At 36.3% G+C, this 20515-nt stretch overlaps 1 protein-coding gene across 9 annotated transcripts in view; it reads right to left on the bottom strand.

Moving 5' to 3' along the window:
- Positions 1–20515, bottom strand: part of LOC408862 (prolyl 4-hydroxylase subunit alpha-2) — a 323379-nt gene that overhangs the window by 141660 nt on the left and 161204 nt on the right. For 7 of the 9 annotated variants that reach the window (XM_016912182.2, XM_026440566.1, XM_026440563.1 and 4 more), the window contains one exon: positions 9406–9464. The exons of 1 other annotated variant lie outside the window; for it this stretch is intronic. In XM_016912182.2, coding sequence (XP_016767671.2) covers positions 9406–9464 — 59 coding nt within the window. Of the gene's footprint in view, positions 1–2772; positions 3036–9405; positions 9465–20515 lie in introns of those variants that run through there. One more of the 9 variants, XM_026440562.1, reaches the window with a different exon arrangement.

Below are 20515 nucleotides of genomic sequence, written 5' to 3'. Positions count from 1 at the left end.
ATAAGAATTTATTCGTGATTTCAACCATTAGTTAAAAAAAGTAACTTAAAGTTAAAAATTTCGAATAAAGTTACTTCGAGTAATTAATTATTAAAAATGTTCGAATAATTTATTATTATTGTATAATTATTTGGAATTATTGTTACGAACGAAAAAATTATTAAAATAAAAATTTATTCGTGAATATATTGCATTAATTTCGAAAATAAAACAAAAATAAAACAAAAATAATAATATAAATAAAATAATATAATAATATAATAAATAATATAATATATAATATAATATAATAATATAAATAAAATAATATAATAATAAAATAAAATAAAAAAGATCCAAAAATTATATTTATCATATGTTTAATCATAAAATGGATGTTAAAATTAAAAATTTCTAGTAAAATTGCTTATTAAAATGCTCGAATAACATTTACAAACGATTTGACAATTATTTTCAATTATTACGATAAATTATCGAAAGTAAGTTTGCTCGTTAAATTTTGCCCACCGTTGAATAGGCGACATCGCATTATCCCCCCTGCCACTTATAATACAACGTCACGTGACAGAATGTGACGCTTGGCTTTGGCGAGATGCCTCTACGTATACAATACAGCGACACGTGATGTCACGTGATCACGCTTCGTTTTGATACGCTCTGCCTAATGTAGCAGTGACATTGGATAACGCGACGGATGATCCCCCCCCTCCTCCGCCGGAAATTCGTTGCAACGAGCCACTTTTAACCGATGGCGTGCCGCGATCTCGGCCGTTTCCGAGAAGGATCCAGGCATCGCTCTTCTCCTCGAGGATATTCGAAAGTGGCGCCTTTCATGATATTTTTACTTATGAAAAATAATTGCTTCGATGTAATTCTAGGCAAAGAACTCTGTAAACTTATTAAGAGACATTTTATTAAATTAAATTCTATATAACTTCTATTTTTAATTTTAATTAAAAAGTTTATAAATTATCGATAAGTGTTTCTTTTTTTGTAAATTAATTTTATTTTTTAAATTCGTCAATTTAATATAAGAATTCGATATTTAGTAGAAATTTTCATAACACTTTATTTTACTTATATTTGATAAGCAAAATTTTCGAAAACTGAAATTAGTTAGAAAATTGTTAGAAAGACGCGTAAAATGATTTTATTTTCATTGCAAAACACACGTCAAAAATCGCGTTGCCACTTGGACCGATTGAAAGAATAATCGAATCTTTTTTTCTCATTTTTTTTTTCACCTCCATAATTTTCCAAGCTCTTCTTATTTTTTTTCTTTTTTTTCCCTATTCAAATTCCCGATTCTTCCGCAACGCTAACCCCCGCAATCCCTCCGCCAATTTCTCCCTTTTCATCGTGATAAATCGCGGCCAATAAATCCGTGTCCCATTATGCCGCGTATTAGTTGGCGCGCCCGATAAATTAACATAAGAATGGGCGTCGAATGGAGTCCGAACGATACCGCGTCGCGAAAATATCCCACGCTGGACGTGGAAGGGAGGACCGTGGTGCTCTTCGCGAAAGCAAAACTGTAGATTCTCTCCTCGTACTGTGCTTCTCCAATTCCCTCCCCTCCCCCGAGTCCGACGAGTCATGGGTGAATTATTGAAGAATCGCGATTTCGCGATTATAAAAATTTTCGAACGAACCGGAACAATGGATGGCGGTAAAAAAAGAAGAAAAAAAAAATGTTAAATTCCTCCGAAATAATGATTAAACGAAGTAACTTTGTTACTAGTATTTTCTTTTTTTTTTTTTTTTTTTTTCCCTCCCAACGAAACTATTCTATTCCCGTTTTCATCCGATTTTCCATCCACGCTTTTTTCGTAACACTCCCTTCCATTATTCGGCCTCTCTTTTGTGTGCTCTCCAGTTTTGTTAATGTTTCAATGTAATTAATTCGATCGAGCTGTTTGCAATCACTTCAAATAACACGATAGAAAAGATTCGATTAAAAATCAGATTTCTTTTTCTAAGAAACTGTGTAACGATAAAAAGTGTGCAAGTAATCTTCCAAACATTATCCGTTTTCATCGGAAAAATACAAATATTCGCTCGCAGAGTGAAAAAAAAAAAAAGAGTATTTTTAACTATCTCGTTTATCAATCGAATCACTTATTAACGCTTTTTGTTTTATCAACTTTGAATATTTCAAAGATTTTCTTGAAACTTTTTCCATTTTCCGCACAACACAAGCACAAGTGATTGGCGTCGACCGAAAGTCAGGCGTGTCTGTCTCTCGGCTTGAAAACAGACCACGAGAGTGAAGTTAAACTAGTGGGGAGGGGAAAAAAAAGGGAGAAACGAATATTTTCTATCTTGTGACTTGAACCGAACACCGTTTTATTTTCCCCTAGAGAAAGAGGAATTTAATTTCGCGAAGAACGATATCAAAGCGAGACCTATCCCTCCGACCGGGGCCGCGATAGATTTAAACGAGAGTGTTCGTTACGTCGTGGAGCGAAATGAAATAATCCGCGTCGTCACGCAAATCTCGTTTCCAACCTCCTGGTTCACGATTCAAAAAGTAATCCCATAAACTTCCAGTTCCCGAAAATCCGCCAACAGAAATATAACCAGATAACTCCGGATCCATTTCACCTTTCCTCTCCTTTCCTCTCCTAGAATGCCAATCTATTTCGTCCATCTTTGAATTCCGTATTCGTCGTTTCGAGTCATGGGCTTCGATATATAATTCTCGCGATTCGAATATATATTAAACGTGCAAGTAAGTTCTTTTCCACTTTTTCCAAATTCAAGATTTATTACCATTTGTTTCAGTCGATATACCGCTTATCCGGTGATTTTCCAATCTTTCTGCCGTTTTTTCTCGCATCTGGGTCGGATTTTCGTCGAGCGATTCCTCCGAACTCACCGTCGTCGAACTTTCTCGATGCATCTGAACGATCGTCCTCTTCCGAATTAAAATTTCCAGCTTTAAATCTTTGCTACCACTTTTTGCACGTTCCATAAAATAAAAGTTCTTCTCCAGTGCCGCGCACAAACCGTTTCAATAGCTTCGACAGCCGATTTCTTAAATTGAAACGCAAAAAGTAAAACAGTGACGCGAATCACGTTTCTCGCACGCCATATTGCTTGAAATTGTTGCGTAGAACTGGAAACTCTTAGCGCGATCGTCGCGACTCTTCTTGAAAACGAAACAACGCTATTTCAGATGGCGCCACCAACGGGTAACTAATACGTAATACGTAATAACGTAATAATAAGTAATTCGAATTCAGAAATTATGATCGTAGAAATAAAGGTGAAGAAACTTACTTGCACACCTAATATATATCCGTGTATCGACGATTTTTTCTTATATTAATGTTTCGCTCTCGTATTTTTTTATCTCGCTCTTTTCGCGACCCGTTTCGCGAATTTTTTCGAAATTCTTTTCGGGATTCAAGTCACGTTCGAGTGCACTTAACCTGTTTGCATCGTAGAGAAGAGCGAGGAGATGCAGGATGAAGGGCAGAGGGGAAAGTTTAAACACTATTTTTCCACTATTTTTTTTTTCGCGAATCTTCAAGTGCGTATATCATATCTTATACAGGCTCCGTCCGAATAGAAGAATATTATATAAAATGTAAAATATCTTTATTGCACCGAGAAGAAGTACGTTTCCATTTCGCGACAACGAAAGATATTTAGCGGATACTCTCGTATTTTTCAATGCGTCGCCATCGACAAATTAATTTAGAGGTTACGTGTAGCAGCGTGGTATCTCTTTCCAACGACAGAAAGGTATCGCGTTTCGTCACGTGTCCGATTTCGCGCTATTCTATTGGTGGAAAGAAGCTGGACGACATAGAAGGAGGGGCAACGATAGAAGAAGAGCTACAATTCGAACGTAACGTTTAAAATCGTTGCGTTTAAAAATTATTTTCATTCTCACGAAGTTACGTATCAGAATAATCATCTGATAATTTTCGTGTTATTCGTTGTACAATTACAAAATTGGATTTATAAATTAAACTATCATAATTAGCCTACGTATTTTACATCATATCGATTGGAATTTTCTGTGCCTATACACCGCTCGTGCATCGACGAATACCACTCAGATCCCCAGAGATTTCTTTCCACCGGTGTACGATAATTCGTAACGTTTTCATAAGAATAATAAGATTGGAATAAAGCGAAATGTTTTCGACGTCATCCGCTTCTTGATAATTAAACGTTTATTAATATGTCCATATATTCTGCGTTTAAATGTAAATATAACATTGTTATAATGAGATTCTGTTTTGATAATTAACTTCGATAATTACGATAGCAGGAAATATGCACCGATACGAGTATAAAGAAATTTACGTTTCCATTTCAAAGTGCGGTTACGAATGCAAGCTTGACATCTTAAAAATGAATTTATATCGCTCTTCGAATTCTATCTTCGACTATTTCGAATAGTAAACATTTTGTAAATACCAAACGTCTTATTGATTTTATACTTTATAATACTTTTATGAAACATTTGCGCATCTATGCTCGTACAATATTTTCATTTCTTATTTTTATCCTGGTAGAATATTATTATTGGTGCGGTTCAATCCTGTACGATTGTTTACACGGGACATTTTCTACTCGATATCATCTCTAGCAGTAGGAAAACAATTTATTCGTTTACGAACGAATAAAAATATTGAGATAGAAAAGAAAAAAACAATTCGCTCGAATCTTTTTTACAATTATCCATCGAAAATTATATCACAGAGTGCGATATTACATATTTTCTGTCACGAGAAGAATTCAATTCTAGTTTTTATATATCCATCCAGGCGAGCATCTTATTAATTCCATTTGTTAATTTCGTTACGTACACTGAACCTCGTCTACTACTAATTCAGCCTCGTTCATTTTTAATCCCACAGGTGAAAGTTTCTGGCTTCTGGAAAAGCCACCCCCTTTCTCCCCCCCTTTAAAGGGTTAAACGGCAGTGTTGTGCTAGAGTTCAGAGGACAGTTAAGAAATACTGCGGCTGTGCGATAGTGCATTATTCAACGAGGTTCGAGGTATAAAATTACAGCGAAATATCGATCGGGATGGATAATATCTCGGCACAGTTTTCGAGAATAATTTTCCATTTTAACTTTCCTTATCGATTACATTCGTAATTTAATTTTAATATTACGAATTTATCTATTCATTTTTTTCTATCGAACATAGTGTGATATTTTGAGGGAGGGGATAATTCGATGGCCTTGAAATTACGCTCGATTCGTTGTGCGACGTAATTGCACCGCGTTTATTTCTCTTGAAAAATTGGCGCGTAATTTAAATTGCGCTCGCGTTATTTTTTAATTAACGATCTTTTAATTAAATCGAATAAAAGAATAATGTTCGTGTGTCGATTATCATCATCGAAAAAGGAAAACTGTTATCTTAAGATTCTCTGTTCTTCTATTTTTCCTTGCTTTTTCTATATCTAGGAAATAAGCAGGAATTTTCTAAAAGAATAATACAAGCTAAATTTAAGCTAAGAAGGAAATTCTACTTTCTTCTTTTCTGCATCCTTTTTCTATATCCAGTAAACAGAGATCCAATGAATATAATCAAGTAGTTAATGAATAATCAACAGGATGTTCCAAGTTTAAGATTTTCTTAAAAAACAGCAATTTGTTGTTCTAGAAAATAAATAGCTAAATTAATACAATCATATTAAACTAAAAACTCTGTTCTTCTACTTTCTTGCATTCTTTTTCTACATCTAGGAAGAAAAGATCCAGTGTACGTTGATCTTGTGAATTTTCTAGAGATTAAGATTTTCTCAAACAACAACAATGTATATTTTTTCTCAAAAAATAAACAGCTAAATTAATACAATTATACCAATTCTTCTACTTTCTTGCATCCTTTTTCCACATCCAGGAAACAGACATATGAATTTTTCACAGAAAATTTTTTTACCTGAATTATCAATAAGACATTCCAAGTGGAAGATTCTCTCAGAAATAAATCCGAACAAGTCGATCAATTTCAAAAGATACCATTCTCCTATCCCTTACACACACATATATATATAAAATCACAAAGGATTAAAGTTAAAAGTAAAAAATGTTCTTGCCATATCCTGCCATATTTTTCAATCTCCTTCTTGACTTTCTTTGCCAACCAATCCATCCATCCATCCATCCATCCATCCATCCATCCGCCTTCCTTTTTCCAAGCAGGATTTCCGTTAATTCGAAGCCAAATTGGGGGGATGCAAAGAAACAAATTGTACTCCAAGAATCCCTCTGTTCTCTTTATCCTCCACAGTTCCACACTGGTTAACCCGTTCTGTCCCCCGCATCAAAAGAAGAGCAGCAGGAGGAGGAGTGGGAGGAGGAGGAGGAGGAGGAGGAGGAGGAGGAGGAGGAGGTGGTGGAGTGGGAGGAGGAGGTGGAGGAGGTGGAGGTGGGGGAAGTCAGGCCTGCCAGCGACCGCGACCCTTCCCCCTCTACTTATTCCCTCTTCCTTTTTCCCTTTTTTTCTTAAATTACGACCGTACTCGCGGCTCTCGAGTTCAAGAAGTTGGCCAGAGGCTCTCGTTAAGATTGGCTCGGACCAACGAGATATCTATCTTCGATACGGAACGGAAAGGCTTCTCCTCTCATAAGCGCGCGTAAGATAACAGGATGGGGAAGATTAAAGATCGTTATTACGGCGCATAGTGAAATCGGCATCGATATTATTGCGTATTGTTTTGTTTAACGAACATGATGGATCTATTTAACGGAAAAAGAAAAGAAAAAGTAAAAAGAAAGAAATATCGATATTTTAATTACTAAATATATATATGTATATTTATATGTGTTTGTATAAATAATTGCTGATATATTATATACAATGGATAAAAAAAAAATTGTAATTAAAATTATATATTAATAATTATATAATAAATAATTATATCATTGCTGATATCTTGCTTATATTGTATATACAATGGATATATGATAACAAAAAAAAAAGAAGAAAATATCGATATTTTAATTAATATATATAAATATATATGTATGTATTTATATGTGTATGTATAAATAATTATACAATTGCTGATATTATATATATAGTGGATATTATATATAGTGGATAACAAAAAAAAAAATTGTAATTAAAATTATGAATATGCATATATAAAATTAAACAATTGCTGGTATCTGTTATGTTATAAACGGTGGATAACAAAAAAAAATTGTAATTAAAATTATATATTAATATGAATGTATAAAATTAAATAATTATTGATAATAATTTTAATCTGTTATATACACTGGATAAAAAAAATTGTAATTAAAATTATATATTAATATATAAATAATTATACAATTGCTGATATCTGTTATATTATAAACAGTGGATAATAAAAAAAAAAAATTGTAATCAAAATTATATATTAATATGCATACATAAAATTAAACAATTGCTGATATCTGTTATATAAAGTGAATATACGATAACATATACGATAAAAATTGTAATCAAAATTATATGTTAATATGCATATATAAAATTAAATAATTGTATATTTGTTATATACAGTGAATAAAAAAAAATTAATTAAAATTAATTAATGTAATTAAAATTATATATTAATAGCATGTAATATATTATCGCATATATAAAATTAAACAATTGCTGATATCTGTTATATACAGTGAATAAAAAAAAAATTGTAATTAAAATTATATATTAATATGTAAATAATTACACAATTGTTGATATTTGTTATATTATGTACGTAAGGAAACGCGAAAAATTAACAATTATTATTCATTGACTTTTATTCGTTATTCACGTGCGCGAAATAGAAAACGATGAGAAATACGAAAGGAAAAATTCGAATCGAAATTGTAAAAATATACTGATAGACGTACAATGATATATATATATATATATCATGTTACATCGTATTTTCTATCAAATTCCACGCGATTCATTTTCGATTTTCATCTTACTTGATCGTTTCTATTCCGTTTAATCAATCCCCCCCTCCCCTCCCCAATAGATTTTTCTCCATCGTATTACATCCTGTATCGACCAAATGTATCGTGTTTTTCATCAACGAAAATGCGCCGCCCTCGTCCTCGCCGATAAATATCAAATATTTATTTTCAATTTTAATTCTATTTCATCCCTCCCCCTCCCATTCCCCTTTCGTTTAACAAATACATCAGACACGTGTACGATACGAATGACACATCCACGACGAGCATGAAAAAAAAAAGAAAAAAAGAAAAAAAAACCAGCGAGATCCATCTCATCGAAATGCGCTCGAAAAAGGAATCGCGACGATCCGCGAGAAACCGCGTACATTTCGAAACATCCATCGCACATCTCTCCCCTTCCACCTCCTATCCCCTCCACTTTCTATCCCCTCCACTTCCTATCCCCTCCACTTTCTATCCCCACCACGCGCGGACAAGGCGCTTCTCCTCCGCGTGCGAGAAGCGGCCCACGTTCCATTAGTCTCAATATCAAAAGTTTTTTCGCCCTTGTCCATGGGGTGGAGATATCGATCCCCATCCCATTCCCTCTATCACCCTTTTGTTCCAACCGTATCCCACCTCCAAGTGTAACACCTGCCCCGTTCCCCCCCTTCTCCATTCCTCCGATTCCCTTCCTTTTTCTCCACCTGTCATTGGAGCAAAAAAACGAAAGAAAGAAAAATGGAGACACGATGCCTCTTTTTCTTCTTTTTTTGTTTAACAATCGACGACACTTTTTGTACACTCTCGATTCTCGACAGTCGAATGAATTTTCATCGGCGGTGAAAATCCAACCTTTTCGTTGAAGGAAAAACGAATTTCTTTCGAGGAATCGTGTGATTTCGATGATTGTTATTTTTTTTTTCTCGTAGATTGGAAAGGGAAATAATAATAAATTAATAATAAATTGCAAATATAGTTAGATCAAGAATTTATCGCGAATTATTTCTGAGAATTTATCATTTTATTCTCCTTTCTTTCATTTTGCATTACGCAAGGATTAAGGATCGCTTGAAAAAATTCGTATCATCTTTCGTTCAAGTTATAGTTTAGTTGGAATTATTTCTGAAAATCTATTAAGAATTTCTTTTATTCTCCTTTCTTTCGTATCATCTTCCACCTTTCGTTCAACTTTGTTACGATTTTACCTGGAAGAGAATTTTATCCGAATAAAAGAAAATAAACGTATATACGCATTTGCTGGGGATGTAACAAATAAATTTCTGTATCAGTCGAAACCGAATGCATTCTATCGATTTTTCTGCAATTCTCGAATAAACATTCTACTAATTACGCAATACGATCATAATCGATTATAAAAGAAACAGAAGAATCGTATTTATCCAAAAAAAATTTTCAGTTAAGAATTTCTTTTATTCCCCTTTCTCTCGTATCACCTTTCGTTTAATTCAATTACGAAGGAGCATTTTACCTGGCGCGTTGCTCGACCGATGGCTGATAAGATTACGAGGATCACCGTGCTGGTGGCGTCTGCAACAGAAAACGTTAACTGGTTAACTGGACTACGCGTCGAGACAGCGAGTTTCGCGAAATTTATCCTTCTCTTCCCCTCCCCACTCTCTCTCCATCGACGCGTTATTATTGGGAATATAGGATATATCGAGAAACGAAAAGCTCGGAAACGAGACGATAACGAGAGAAGAGAAACGAAATTTGCCGTGGAACGTGGAAATTACAAGGAGCTTGGGGAAGCGGGAGGGAGAGAGAGAGAGAGAGGAGGAAACTTAAGAAGCCCTGGCAGCGTTTCTCCAAAGGGAAGTTGGCGGAAATTGCTTTGGCTACAAGCGTGCCTCGTTGATAGGAATTAGCTCGATCCCCGCTTTTCAACCTTCTTTTCCATCCTTATTATTCCATGCACATGCGTAACTTCCACAAAGGTTGCAACTCCTTGCAGCCAGGGATCGACTAATTAATTCGGTAAAGAGGAAAAATTACGAGGGGAAATTGCCCGACTTACCGGCTTCCCATACTGTTTTCATAAATTTCAAACGGATAATTTCTGTAGAGGAGAGAGAGAGAGAGAATTCGATCGTTTTAAAAAAATTCTATTTTGTCAAATTAATTCTTTGCACTCTCACAATATTCACTAACAATTCTTTATAAAAATATCGCTTCGTATAGAATAGATTCCCAAGTCCTCTACGTGTAACCTTGAGAAGCGTGGAATAACAACAGTTGCGGTTAGGTTTCTTTATCTAAATTACCGCGGATCGAATTACATTTTCGACGTCGGTCCGAGTTTCAACGGTCAGCAGTGGAATAGAAATATTATTTTCAAAGTTTTCGAGGCTTTTGTAGGCTCGAGATGTTTAATTCTATTGAATAATGAAATTATTTCTGTTCGTTAAAAAATTATATAGATAGAGAGAAGAATATAGAACGAATGAGAGACAAAAATATAGACTTTAACATTCCTTAACACAACATACGTAAAATATCGGAATATAGAAAAAGTTTCATACGTTTCGTTCGCGCGTGAAATTCATTTCAAGTTATTTAAGTTAAGCTAAGAAATTCAAAGCGTGTATCGAAGCCATTCGAGTCCCTTCGAAATTTTTCATCATTGAAAGTACAACAAGCACATGCCGAATTTCCAAAACTGCAATATGATTTCTCGTGATTCGACCGCAGGGAGCGGAGGCGACTTCGCAATCGCATTTCCGGTGGCAAGAAACGGTGCTTAATTACTTCATCGTCGGTAAATTCAATGGAAACACAATTACGAATTCGCGCAGCCGTGTATCTCTCTCTCTCTCTCTCTCCTTCCTTTTTTCCTCCTCTTTCCATCTCGTTAACTATCTCGATGAGCATCGCGTCTCGAATCTCGAAACCGGAAGCTCGTTACTCGGTCCACGGTGTTCGGAAGGTGGCGTTTATCCGTCGAGCTAATTTTATCAATCCAAGAAAGAAAAATTTCCGCTCCCGTGGAAATCGTCGAGGAAAATTTCTAAAATCGACGTATTATCGATCGAGCGAGCGAATGGAGAAAATAACAGTTTTTCTATTTGTGGAAAAATATAAAATATCGTCGGAATGATAAATTGATAAAATTCGAGGAGGAAAGAAATTTCCAAGATTTTGTTCTTGATTTTCCATTACTTTAATTTAAGAAAAATATCAATATAATGTTGATCTTAAAAATAAAATTTTACAAATTTACTCCATCTTTTATCCAGATCTCGTTAAGGAGAATCGTCAAAAATTTTTATTTATCTCCAGAACGTTCGAAACGCCGCGCGATACAATTGCGAAAAGTGACTCGGTTTACATTACGCGTGAAATCCAGTCCCAGCCGAAAAAAGAAATATCCTCGTAACATAAATTCGATCGTTCAACATTGTCAGAGACACTCTTCCCCGCCTTACCCCTCCACCCTTCCTCTCCTATTCTCCTCTGTCTGCAAGGATTCCGCTAGGACGAAAAAAAGAAAAGAAAGGAAAAAAAAAAAGAATTGGTATTTTCGCCTAGCATCCCTCGTCATAAATCTCCGCCACGAGGGGAGGGAGACTGCTACGTTTCCATTCGCGGAGGCTGCGTTTTCGAAGGGAAGAGAAAGATAAATAGATGTACGGGTATATAAGAGGGAGAGAGGAGGAGCCACTTTAATTTCGCGAGTGTTGGCCGTGGCGCGGAAAATGTCCCCAATTTCGCGCGCCTCCGCCGAGACAAAGGGAGAAATAGGCGGGGAGGGGGCGGCTGAAAAAGGAGGCAAAAATTCCCCACTCTCGTTCCTCCTCGTGAAGAAATATATCTGAGACAAAAGCGGCGACCGAGTCACAATTAGCGAAACAACGTGCAAGGAATGCCATGCCGGAAGAGGCGAGGGGTAGATAAAGAGAGGGGAGGAGAGAGAGAGAGAAAGTTGGTGAAAAGGAAAAAGAAAGGATGGCGAATGGTTGGTGGTTTCCTCGGCGGATTACTCCTCCAGTTTCTTCCACTTTCTTCCACCCTTCGACATCCCCCTCTTCTTTGCTTTTTCGAGGGCGCAAACAAGGGGCGGAGGAAAAGGAAGGCCTCGTTCGAGGGCTTCGGTTTATTTACCTTGACCGAACGCTATTGTTTGCTCGGCACACTCTCGTCTGTATTTTTTCAATGGCCGCCACGGATGGGATTTCCTTTGACTGTCGAGTTGACGATCGAATGGACCCGCCAGTAGCGGGTTCGAGTAATGTGTACATTGACCGGATAAAATTTTCAAATAGGAATAATTGTTTCGATAACGTAACATACGCGTAACAATTGTACGTTGAAAATTTTGAAGCCTCGTTTTTAAACGGATTAAAACGGAAATATTTTGGCAGAGAATTGATCGATTACGTTATGTTAATCGAAAAAAAACTTTCTCTGCTTATTTGATGTTATATACATTTTTCGTGAAATAATAAATTACAATTTAAAAAGCGGTATTGCTTTCTAAAAATCACAATGGAGAAAAAAAATTTTGTCGAATCCTATTATTTTAATCACGCGACGCGAAGATTGAAATATATCGCGATATCCATTTACTGTTCACTGATGGAAAAGAATATTGCTAAAAGGAACACGGATTTGATCGGTTAATTTGGAAGGAAACGTCCTCGATGCATAGCGTAGGCATAAAATCCTAAAGAATTTTAACATATCGATATAATTTGTAACGACAGTTTAATTTATAAATGTAATTTTATATATAAATAATTTAATTTATGAAAATGAAAATAACTTCAAGGATTTCGAATGTCAAATTACAGCTTCCACTACTAACGTAAGGTGGTGTCAGGATTGTCAACAGAACGTTTGAAGGACTTCTCTTGCTGTTCTATGAGACTTTTTTTCAGCAGTGAATAATTGTTCACTGAGGTGGAAAGAAGATTCGCGGAAAGAAACGCCTACTTTCGCACACATTCTTGTTTCTACCGTGGCATTTGTCACATATACTAATCCGGAATAACGAACTGTATTTAAACTTCGATGCGTAACATAAATATATAATCCAAAGAATTTTAACGTATATAATTTGTAACGATAGTTTAATTTATAAATGTAACTTCACATACGAATAAACTACACACGCATAGTTTCGAAAATATTTCTTGAATAATTATTCTAACGTAACTTTATGAAAATTATGAAAATGAAAATTTTTAAGATTTTGAATGTTCAAACTACTTCCATTCTAACATAAGCTTGTGATGTCAACAAAACGTTTGAAGGACTTTTCTTGCACGACTTTTTTTCAGCAGTGAATATTATTGTTCACTGAAGTGGAAAGAAGACTCGCGGGTCTGATTGGTTAATGTGGAAACGCCCACTTTCACACGTATTCTTGTTTCTATCGTAGTATTTGTTACATATATACTAATCCAGAACCACGATCTGTATCTAACCTCGATGCGTTAACGTAGCATAGAATCCAGAATATTTTAACGTTATTGTAACCATGATTCAATTTATAAATATAATTTTATAATCACACGAATAAATTAGACATATGAGTATTTCACTTTCCAGTTTTGCATGATTATCTTAACTTTGTGAAAATAATTTTTACGACTTTGAATATTCGAATTATAACTCTTCTACTCTTGCCCCTCTCCCTTCTCTCTGTATTGTCTTTCCACGTTTCTTTCCATGAGCGAACCAAAAACAACATTGTTGGTTTTCACGATACGAAACAACCGTTCCAATGATCAAAAGTGAGAAAAAAAGAAAACAGTGTGATAATGTAAATAAATCGTTGGCAGTGAAAATACGGTTTTCGGCGAGACGTTAAAATCCAGCACGGAGGAAGGGGGACGAAAGTCGTCAGAATAAATTGGAGGCAGTAAAATTAACCGTGCCTCCCACTCTCCCCCTCCCTCTCCGTGTCGTTCTTATTTTTGTTTATCGTTCTATTTACCGTTGCGTTAAATTCACCCCCCCTGTCTTGTCGGCTGATGTACGAGCCGAAACGGAGATGGCGGTGATGCATCGTGCACGCGCGAAAACAGGCGCTTAACAGCTGGTGCGCGCGAACGGACGGACGACAAATTAGGCAACTTTATTTCGATTTCCTCTGGTTCACCGCGCTTTCCTTTTTCTTTTCCTTTTTTCTTTCTTTCTTTTTCTTTTTTTTTTTTCCTCTCACGCGCTCGTTTCAACGCTCAATCGATCGAAAATGTTCTCTGTTCTTTTTTCTTTATCCTTCGAGTCCGTTCGTTGCCTCGAGACATTGTTTTCGAGAATTCGAAATTATTTTCTTTCCTCGAGTTAGCTCGATAAATAAAGCGATTAAAATCGAATTTTACGCAAGATCATACATCGTAAGAAGGTTCGTCGATATATATATATATATATATATATATATATATATATGGAATATTTTAGAAATGTATACGTAATTCGATTATGGAATTCCTCTCTCATTAGTTTCCATTTGGGAATAACGATACATCACTTTGATGAAATAATATTAATTTCGATTTCGATCATCGCAACGACGAATTAGAGATCTCATTCGGATTAATTTTGTTGTAATTTAATCTCAAAATTTATTATCAATTTGAATTTACACTCGATTACGTCAAATATTTTTCGTTCGATACAATTCGATTGAAAAAAAAAAAAAAGAAAATTAAAATTTCATTCGAGGGAAATAATTTTCGAGAGGAAGAGTCTGTTATAAAAATTTTTCACATTTTTTTTTTTTAACTTAATACCATTCGAAACAATAAAATCCCTGCTTAGGAAAATCTGCTTAACTCAGTGTCGTCAACTTCTTCTCTACGGAGCAAGATTAATGCCGAGTTCTGGCAAAATGGAATAAATCGCTTTTAATTTGTTCAACATTGGACCACTTGAGCGCGCTACCATCGTATGTTTAACTTTCCTTCCCCGTTCAAACTCCCGTTCCACTGTTCCAAAATCGATCTGATCTTACCTATATAACGATATACACCGAATTTAACGTAATCTTCACGTAGAAAAAAAATTTCTTGTACAATCATAACGAAAGATAAACAGAAAGAAACTTCTGCTTCGATAAAAACGGACGAATTTTTAAGGAAGGGCAAAAATCGATACGAAAAAAAAAAAGATTATTAAAAGGAGATCCACGATATCCACGAATTAAAATTGCGTGATTAAAGTTGCGACGAAACTGGGTCGAAACGATGCCCGACCGCGGACGATAACGAATGCGTTTAAAAAAGGAGAAACAACGGTATACGAGACACGAGCATATTCGCCGCCGCCGCCGCCGCTTTATTCCACGTGTAAGCGTTTAATCACACTTCCGGTGGAGCGCGGCCACCGTATTTTCCAGCTCGTACATCACCCCTGCGAACCGTCGTCCCTTTTTCTACATTTGCAGCGTCAGGTACACACGTGTACCTACGTGCCATCGCGTTGAATATGCAATGAGAGAGACAGAGATAGAAAGATAGCAGAGACAGAGACAGAGATAGAGAGATAGAGGAAGACAGAGATAGAAAGATAGAGAGAGACAGAGATAGAGATAGAAAGATAGACAGAGACAGAGATAGAGATAGAAAGATAGAGAGAGACAGAGATAGAAAGATAGAGAGACAGAGATAGAAAGATAGAGAGAGACAGAGATAGAGATAGAGAAAGACAGAGACAGAGAGATAGAGAGAGAAAGAAAGAGGAAAAAGGAAGGAGAAGGGCTGGCTGGCTGGTGCTCTCCCCTCCTACGCAAACGCGTCTTTCACTTCCCCAACCGCTCCGCGCGCTTTTTCACCCACCCCTCCCCTCCCGTCTCCCGATTCGCCAAGGTCTGGGACGCGTCCTCCGGGACTGGGTGAACCCTTCGGACGGGTGGACGTGGGCAAGGTGAAGGGGGGGTCGGAGGTGAACGCTCGGTGATTCCATCCGTTTAAATTCGTTCCGATTATTATTATCGGTCCCTCGTTTCTGTTTCCCTGTTTGTTCAATCAAAGTTTGTTGTTGTTTTATACACGCGTATATATATATATATATATATATATATATTTTTTTTTATTGCGTGTCGTTACTCGTCGCTACCGCCAATATTTATCCTGGTTAAAAACTTATCAAATATTCGAATGGAAAATATATTTGTATATATTTTATTTCATACGTACGCATAGTTAAAATATATTCGGAATATGTATGGATGGAAATAACGAATGAAAGTTTCTTCTCCGTTTTTCTATTCCAATATTTCGTTACGGAGGAAGTTTTTTTTTTTTTTTTTTCTAATTGCGGAATTGTTGGGAAGCTGCGACCTGATGACCCGGATATTTTTCACGGAAACGGATAACTAGGCGCTCTTCCAGGAAATCGTGTCTAGCGCTCGTCTGGAGTTTGGGGTAGGTCGATGGGACGAAATGGGGCGCGAGAGGTCCGAGTAGGCGGAGAATGATAAACGGTTTTCTTTACACGAAACGGAACCGGAAGTCGTATAACGGCTTTTAATGATCTTTCGTTCTTCGAACGTGGCGGTTCAAAATTTTTCTAATTTTAATGGGGTTTCATTAAAGGTTTGAAAATCAATCTATTTTTCGAATATTTTAGAAACCTGAAATTTAAAATTCGTTGAATTTTAGCTATTTGTTTTTCAAACACGATTACGCGTAATTGAAATATATTCATTCAGGTAAATCCGTGCGTTTTTAGATTTATTGTTTTCAATATTATTATCTTTTTTCTAATTTTAGGTTTTAAAATAAATCACCCTTCTCTTTAAATTGTAATATTTTAGGAAATAATATCGTGATAAATAAAGAAAAGACGTTTCTCGTTGGATCCAACCGTTACTCAAAATCTCATTATTTTCAAACTTTCCCCCCATAATTTCAATATCGAATCGAATCCTTGAAGCAATAAATTTCGTCTAATTTTTAATCACCGATAATTCCAAAACGATATCCCATTCGAGGAATCGAAGCCCCTTATATTAAAAAAAATGTTGCGAAAGTTCGGCCAGAAATTAATTTTCGTCCCCTCGAGTCTCGCCACTCGTCCCCATTTAACCCTATTACACGCCCATCAGTTATTCATAAAAATCTGAAAAATTCATTCCAAGTATTCCCGTTCGTCAATTTCCACCACCTCGGCTCGAATTAATTCCGAATTCTATATCTTCGAATATGGGGAGGGGGGGAGGGAAGGAAATTCCTCGTTCGTGGCGCACGATCGGCGAATCGAAATTTTCATGTCCGCTCGGAAATGAAAGAGCGGCGGTCGGCCGCGTCCGAGTAGCGAGAGAGTGAGAGAAATAGAGATAGAGAGAAAAGGGAGGGGATGGAGATCGACTTTGGGCAGGTTGCGGGGCCAAGGAAGGGAAACGACCAAAGCGACGAATTAGAAGCGTGGAAAGCTTCTTTCTCCGGCCGCAAGGCTCCCGGTAATTCGAATTTATGGCACGGCCAACCGTCTCGTGTTTCGTCTTTATCGACGCGCTTCGCTGGGCGAAGTTCTCTAAAACGCGCGGCAACAAGATCCAGTGTTGCCTGTTTTTCTTTTCCGTTCCTCGGACTCGCGAGTTCTGAAAGATATCACTTTCGATGCACGACGATGTATCTTTGTTTTCTTAACAATTATAACGCGTCTCGAACGTTCTCTTATTCGTCGAATTTTTAATACGTGTAGTAGGGATAATCGAATTGTTTTTGTCTGGTGTGAATAGTGAATTTTTAAAATATTTTTATTTTTGTAATTGGCACGATGATGATAAATTGGGGAAAAAATATTTTTCGAATATTTCTAATATAGCGAGGTTAATCGAATTTTTAAAATATCCTTTCGATTATTCGATATCAAGTGATACATTTTTATTTTTTAACAACAGTTGTTTTTGTTGACACGAATGATAAATCGAAGAAAAATATTCTTCGAATTATTCGTCGAATACGTGTATATAGATAGAACGAAGATAATCGAATAGCTTTTACGAATGGCGAGTTCGAAAAATATTCTTTCAATTATTGTCCCTTCCTCCTGTATTGATATTCGATACGCGCGATACGATATATAATATAGTTTTCAATATTATTTGGAAAATAAATGGATCGTCACGTTTAATCCAATATTTTGCGAATACTGATTTTAATACTGATTAGTCGAGTAGCGTGTAAACACCGTTTTCGACCGGTCGCGAAAGATTCGAGAAATATCCGATGATTAAATTACCCGAATTAAATAACAGTGATTCGATGAACGCAGGATAGATGCCGTTATTGAATTCAACGTTTACAACGATCGTAAATAAATTATCGACGCAACGAACGAAATTTTCGACACCCTCCACCGATTGATCCTTAACTGAATTTAAATCGATGTTAAATTCGATAATATATATATATATATATATATATATATATATACATACATATATATATTTATAATTATTCGGCTTAATTTACGCGTCGAATAAAATTACACTGCACCAAAGATTTAATTATTCTACGGAAACTTTACGACGAAAAATCAATATTTTTCAATATTCGACGTTAATATAATTATTGCAATATTTTTATAATATAAGAAATTTTTTCCCCCTTTCTTTTTTTTTTTAATATGACTCTCTGGATCTTTGAAAAATATTCCTCAGACCCACGTCTTCGAGTTTTATGATACAGCTGCGCGGGATAACGGGGCACGATTTGGTAAGATTCTCGGCCGTTTTAGACCCGTTTTCCCTACGACTATGACTACGCGTCGCGACCTCCATTTTTTACCCTCGCACGGTCTTCCATATTTCTCTCTCTCTCTCTCTCTCTCGCTCTTTCGAACTTTCATATCTTTCATCCTCTTTCGTATTAATTTTCGTATTAAAAATAAGAAGTACAGGAAAATAATATAGGAATAAGAAATAAGTAAATATAGCAATGATGGAAGGTAGTCGGTCAAGTTCGTTGATTAAATTTCCGTTCTGTTTACCATTAAAGGGAAATTAAAGGCGAAACTCTCTTCCCTTCCCCGAATTTTTTACACAATTTTTTTTTTATTGGTTACAGGTTCGAGTATTTCCTTCTCGAGCAAAAATACCATTTTTTTTCCCTTCCATTTATTCCAAAAGAGATAGTATTTGTTTAAAATAAATAAATAATTTTCCATTCCCTATTTTTCGAAAAGAATGATTATATAACAGAGACTATATATATAATATAATATAACACACACTATATATCAATAACAGAGACTTGTTTTATTCGTATAAAATGTTTAAGAGATTGATACGAAGATTCACGAAGCAAACGATTTCTCAAACGCGAAACAAATCTATCTCCGTGAAGAGAAGAGGAGAGGGGGGGGCGTCGAAGCGAAGGAAAAAGGTGATCCTGGAAAATAGAAATCCTCTCCCAGGAGGGACGCGAGAGAGAAGGAAAGGACGGACGGCAAAAGTTGGAAGAGCGAGGGGATTTTGTTGGAGAAGGAGTGGGGGGAATCGGCAGCCTAGACGCTTGTTACGCGCCCGAATGTTCGAGAGCGGTTTTTCGAAATGGCCGCAAGGCGACACCATCGGCATTATCCGGAATGGAGAGGCCAGATGGCGTGACAAATGGCCGCTAACTGGACGGGAGAGAAAAGTGTGGCGTGGAAGACCGTGGAATATGGAAACGTGGCGGTCCTTCCGAGGATAAATCCTTTAATTTCTTCGAGATTTTATCCATGATCGAGTTCGAGTGAGAATAGTGCGACAACAATGGCGAAGACTTGATTGACGTGAATCTAGCGGTGAAAAATATGACAAATATCGGACGAATTCGAAACTGGTATTAATCTAATCAAACTAACGATGCGTAAAATAACTTTGAATATTGATTCAAAAGTGAGAAAAGATTCGAGATTCGCATATAAATTCGAGGATTTGTTTAAAATTTTATCTATCATCGAATCTAGAGAATCCAGTGAAAAATGTGGCAAATATTGGACGAATTCCAGATATTAATCAACAATGTGTAAAATAGCTTTGAATATTGGTTCAGTGCAAAATTATGTACGTACGTAAATAAAAATCCTATTAATTTTTACGAATACCATCAGTGTGACTTCGATGTGTTTAGATATCCTTCCCCCTCCCTCCTCTTCTCCCCGAATAATTTCAACCTTCGTACGCAAGTATTTCTCACGGGTGAAAACACACACGAGTAGGAACAATTTAATAGAGAGGAAAAACAATTTATTACGGCGTTATCTTCTAACGCAAAACGGGGACGACGTAATGTAATATTCCCTTTCCGAGAATCTGACTGCTTTGAGGTCTCCCGTATACACTCGATATAAATTGAATCTCGTGATGTACGTACATCAAGAAGACAAGATCCAGAGGGAATAATTAATACAACGGTATAATCCTAAAACGTTTACCGGCGCTTGGTACTTAACATTTTAGCCTGGAGGGAGGGGAGGGGAGGAAAGGAGGAATCTTTTCATCCAAAAACGGACGCATTTGATAGTCGTCGATCCTTTTTTTAGTAGAAGAAGAAAAAATATTCGAACGATACAACCTGTACATTGCGCGTCAGCGACACGCTTCGTTTCGAAAATGGCGCGCGTCTCTCGGTTTAAACGCAACA

Source organism: Apis mellifera, linkage group LG5 (assembly GCF_003254395.2).
Source record: "Apis mellifera strain DH4 linkage group LG5, Amel_HAv3.1, whole genome shotgun sequence".
NCBI classification, from domain to species: domain Eukaryota; kingdom Metazoa; phylum Arthropoda; class Insecta; order Hymenoptera; family Apidae; genus Apis; species Apis mellifera.
Note: the sequence above shows the minus strand (reverse complement) of the source record. Positions and strands in the feature narration are given on the sequence as shown.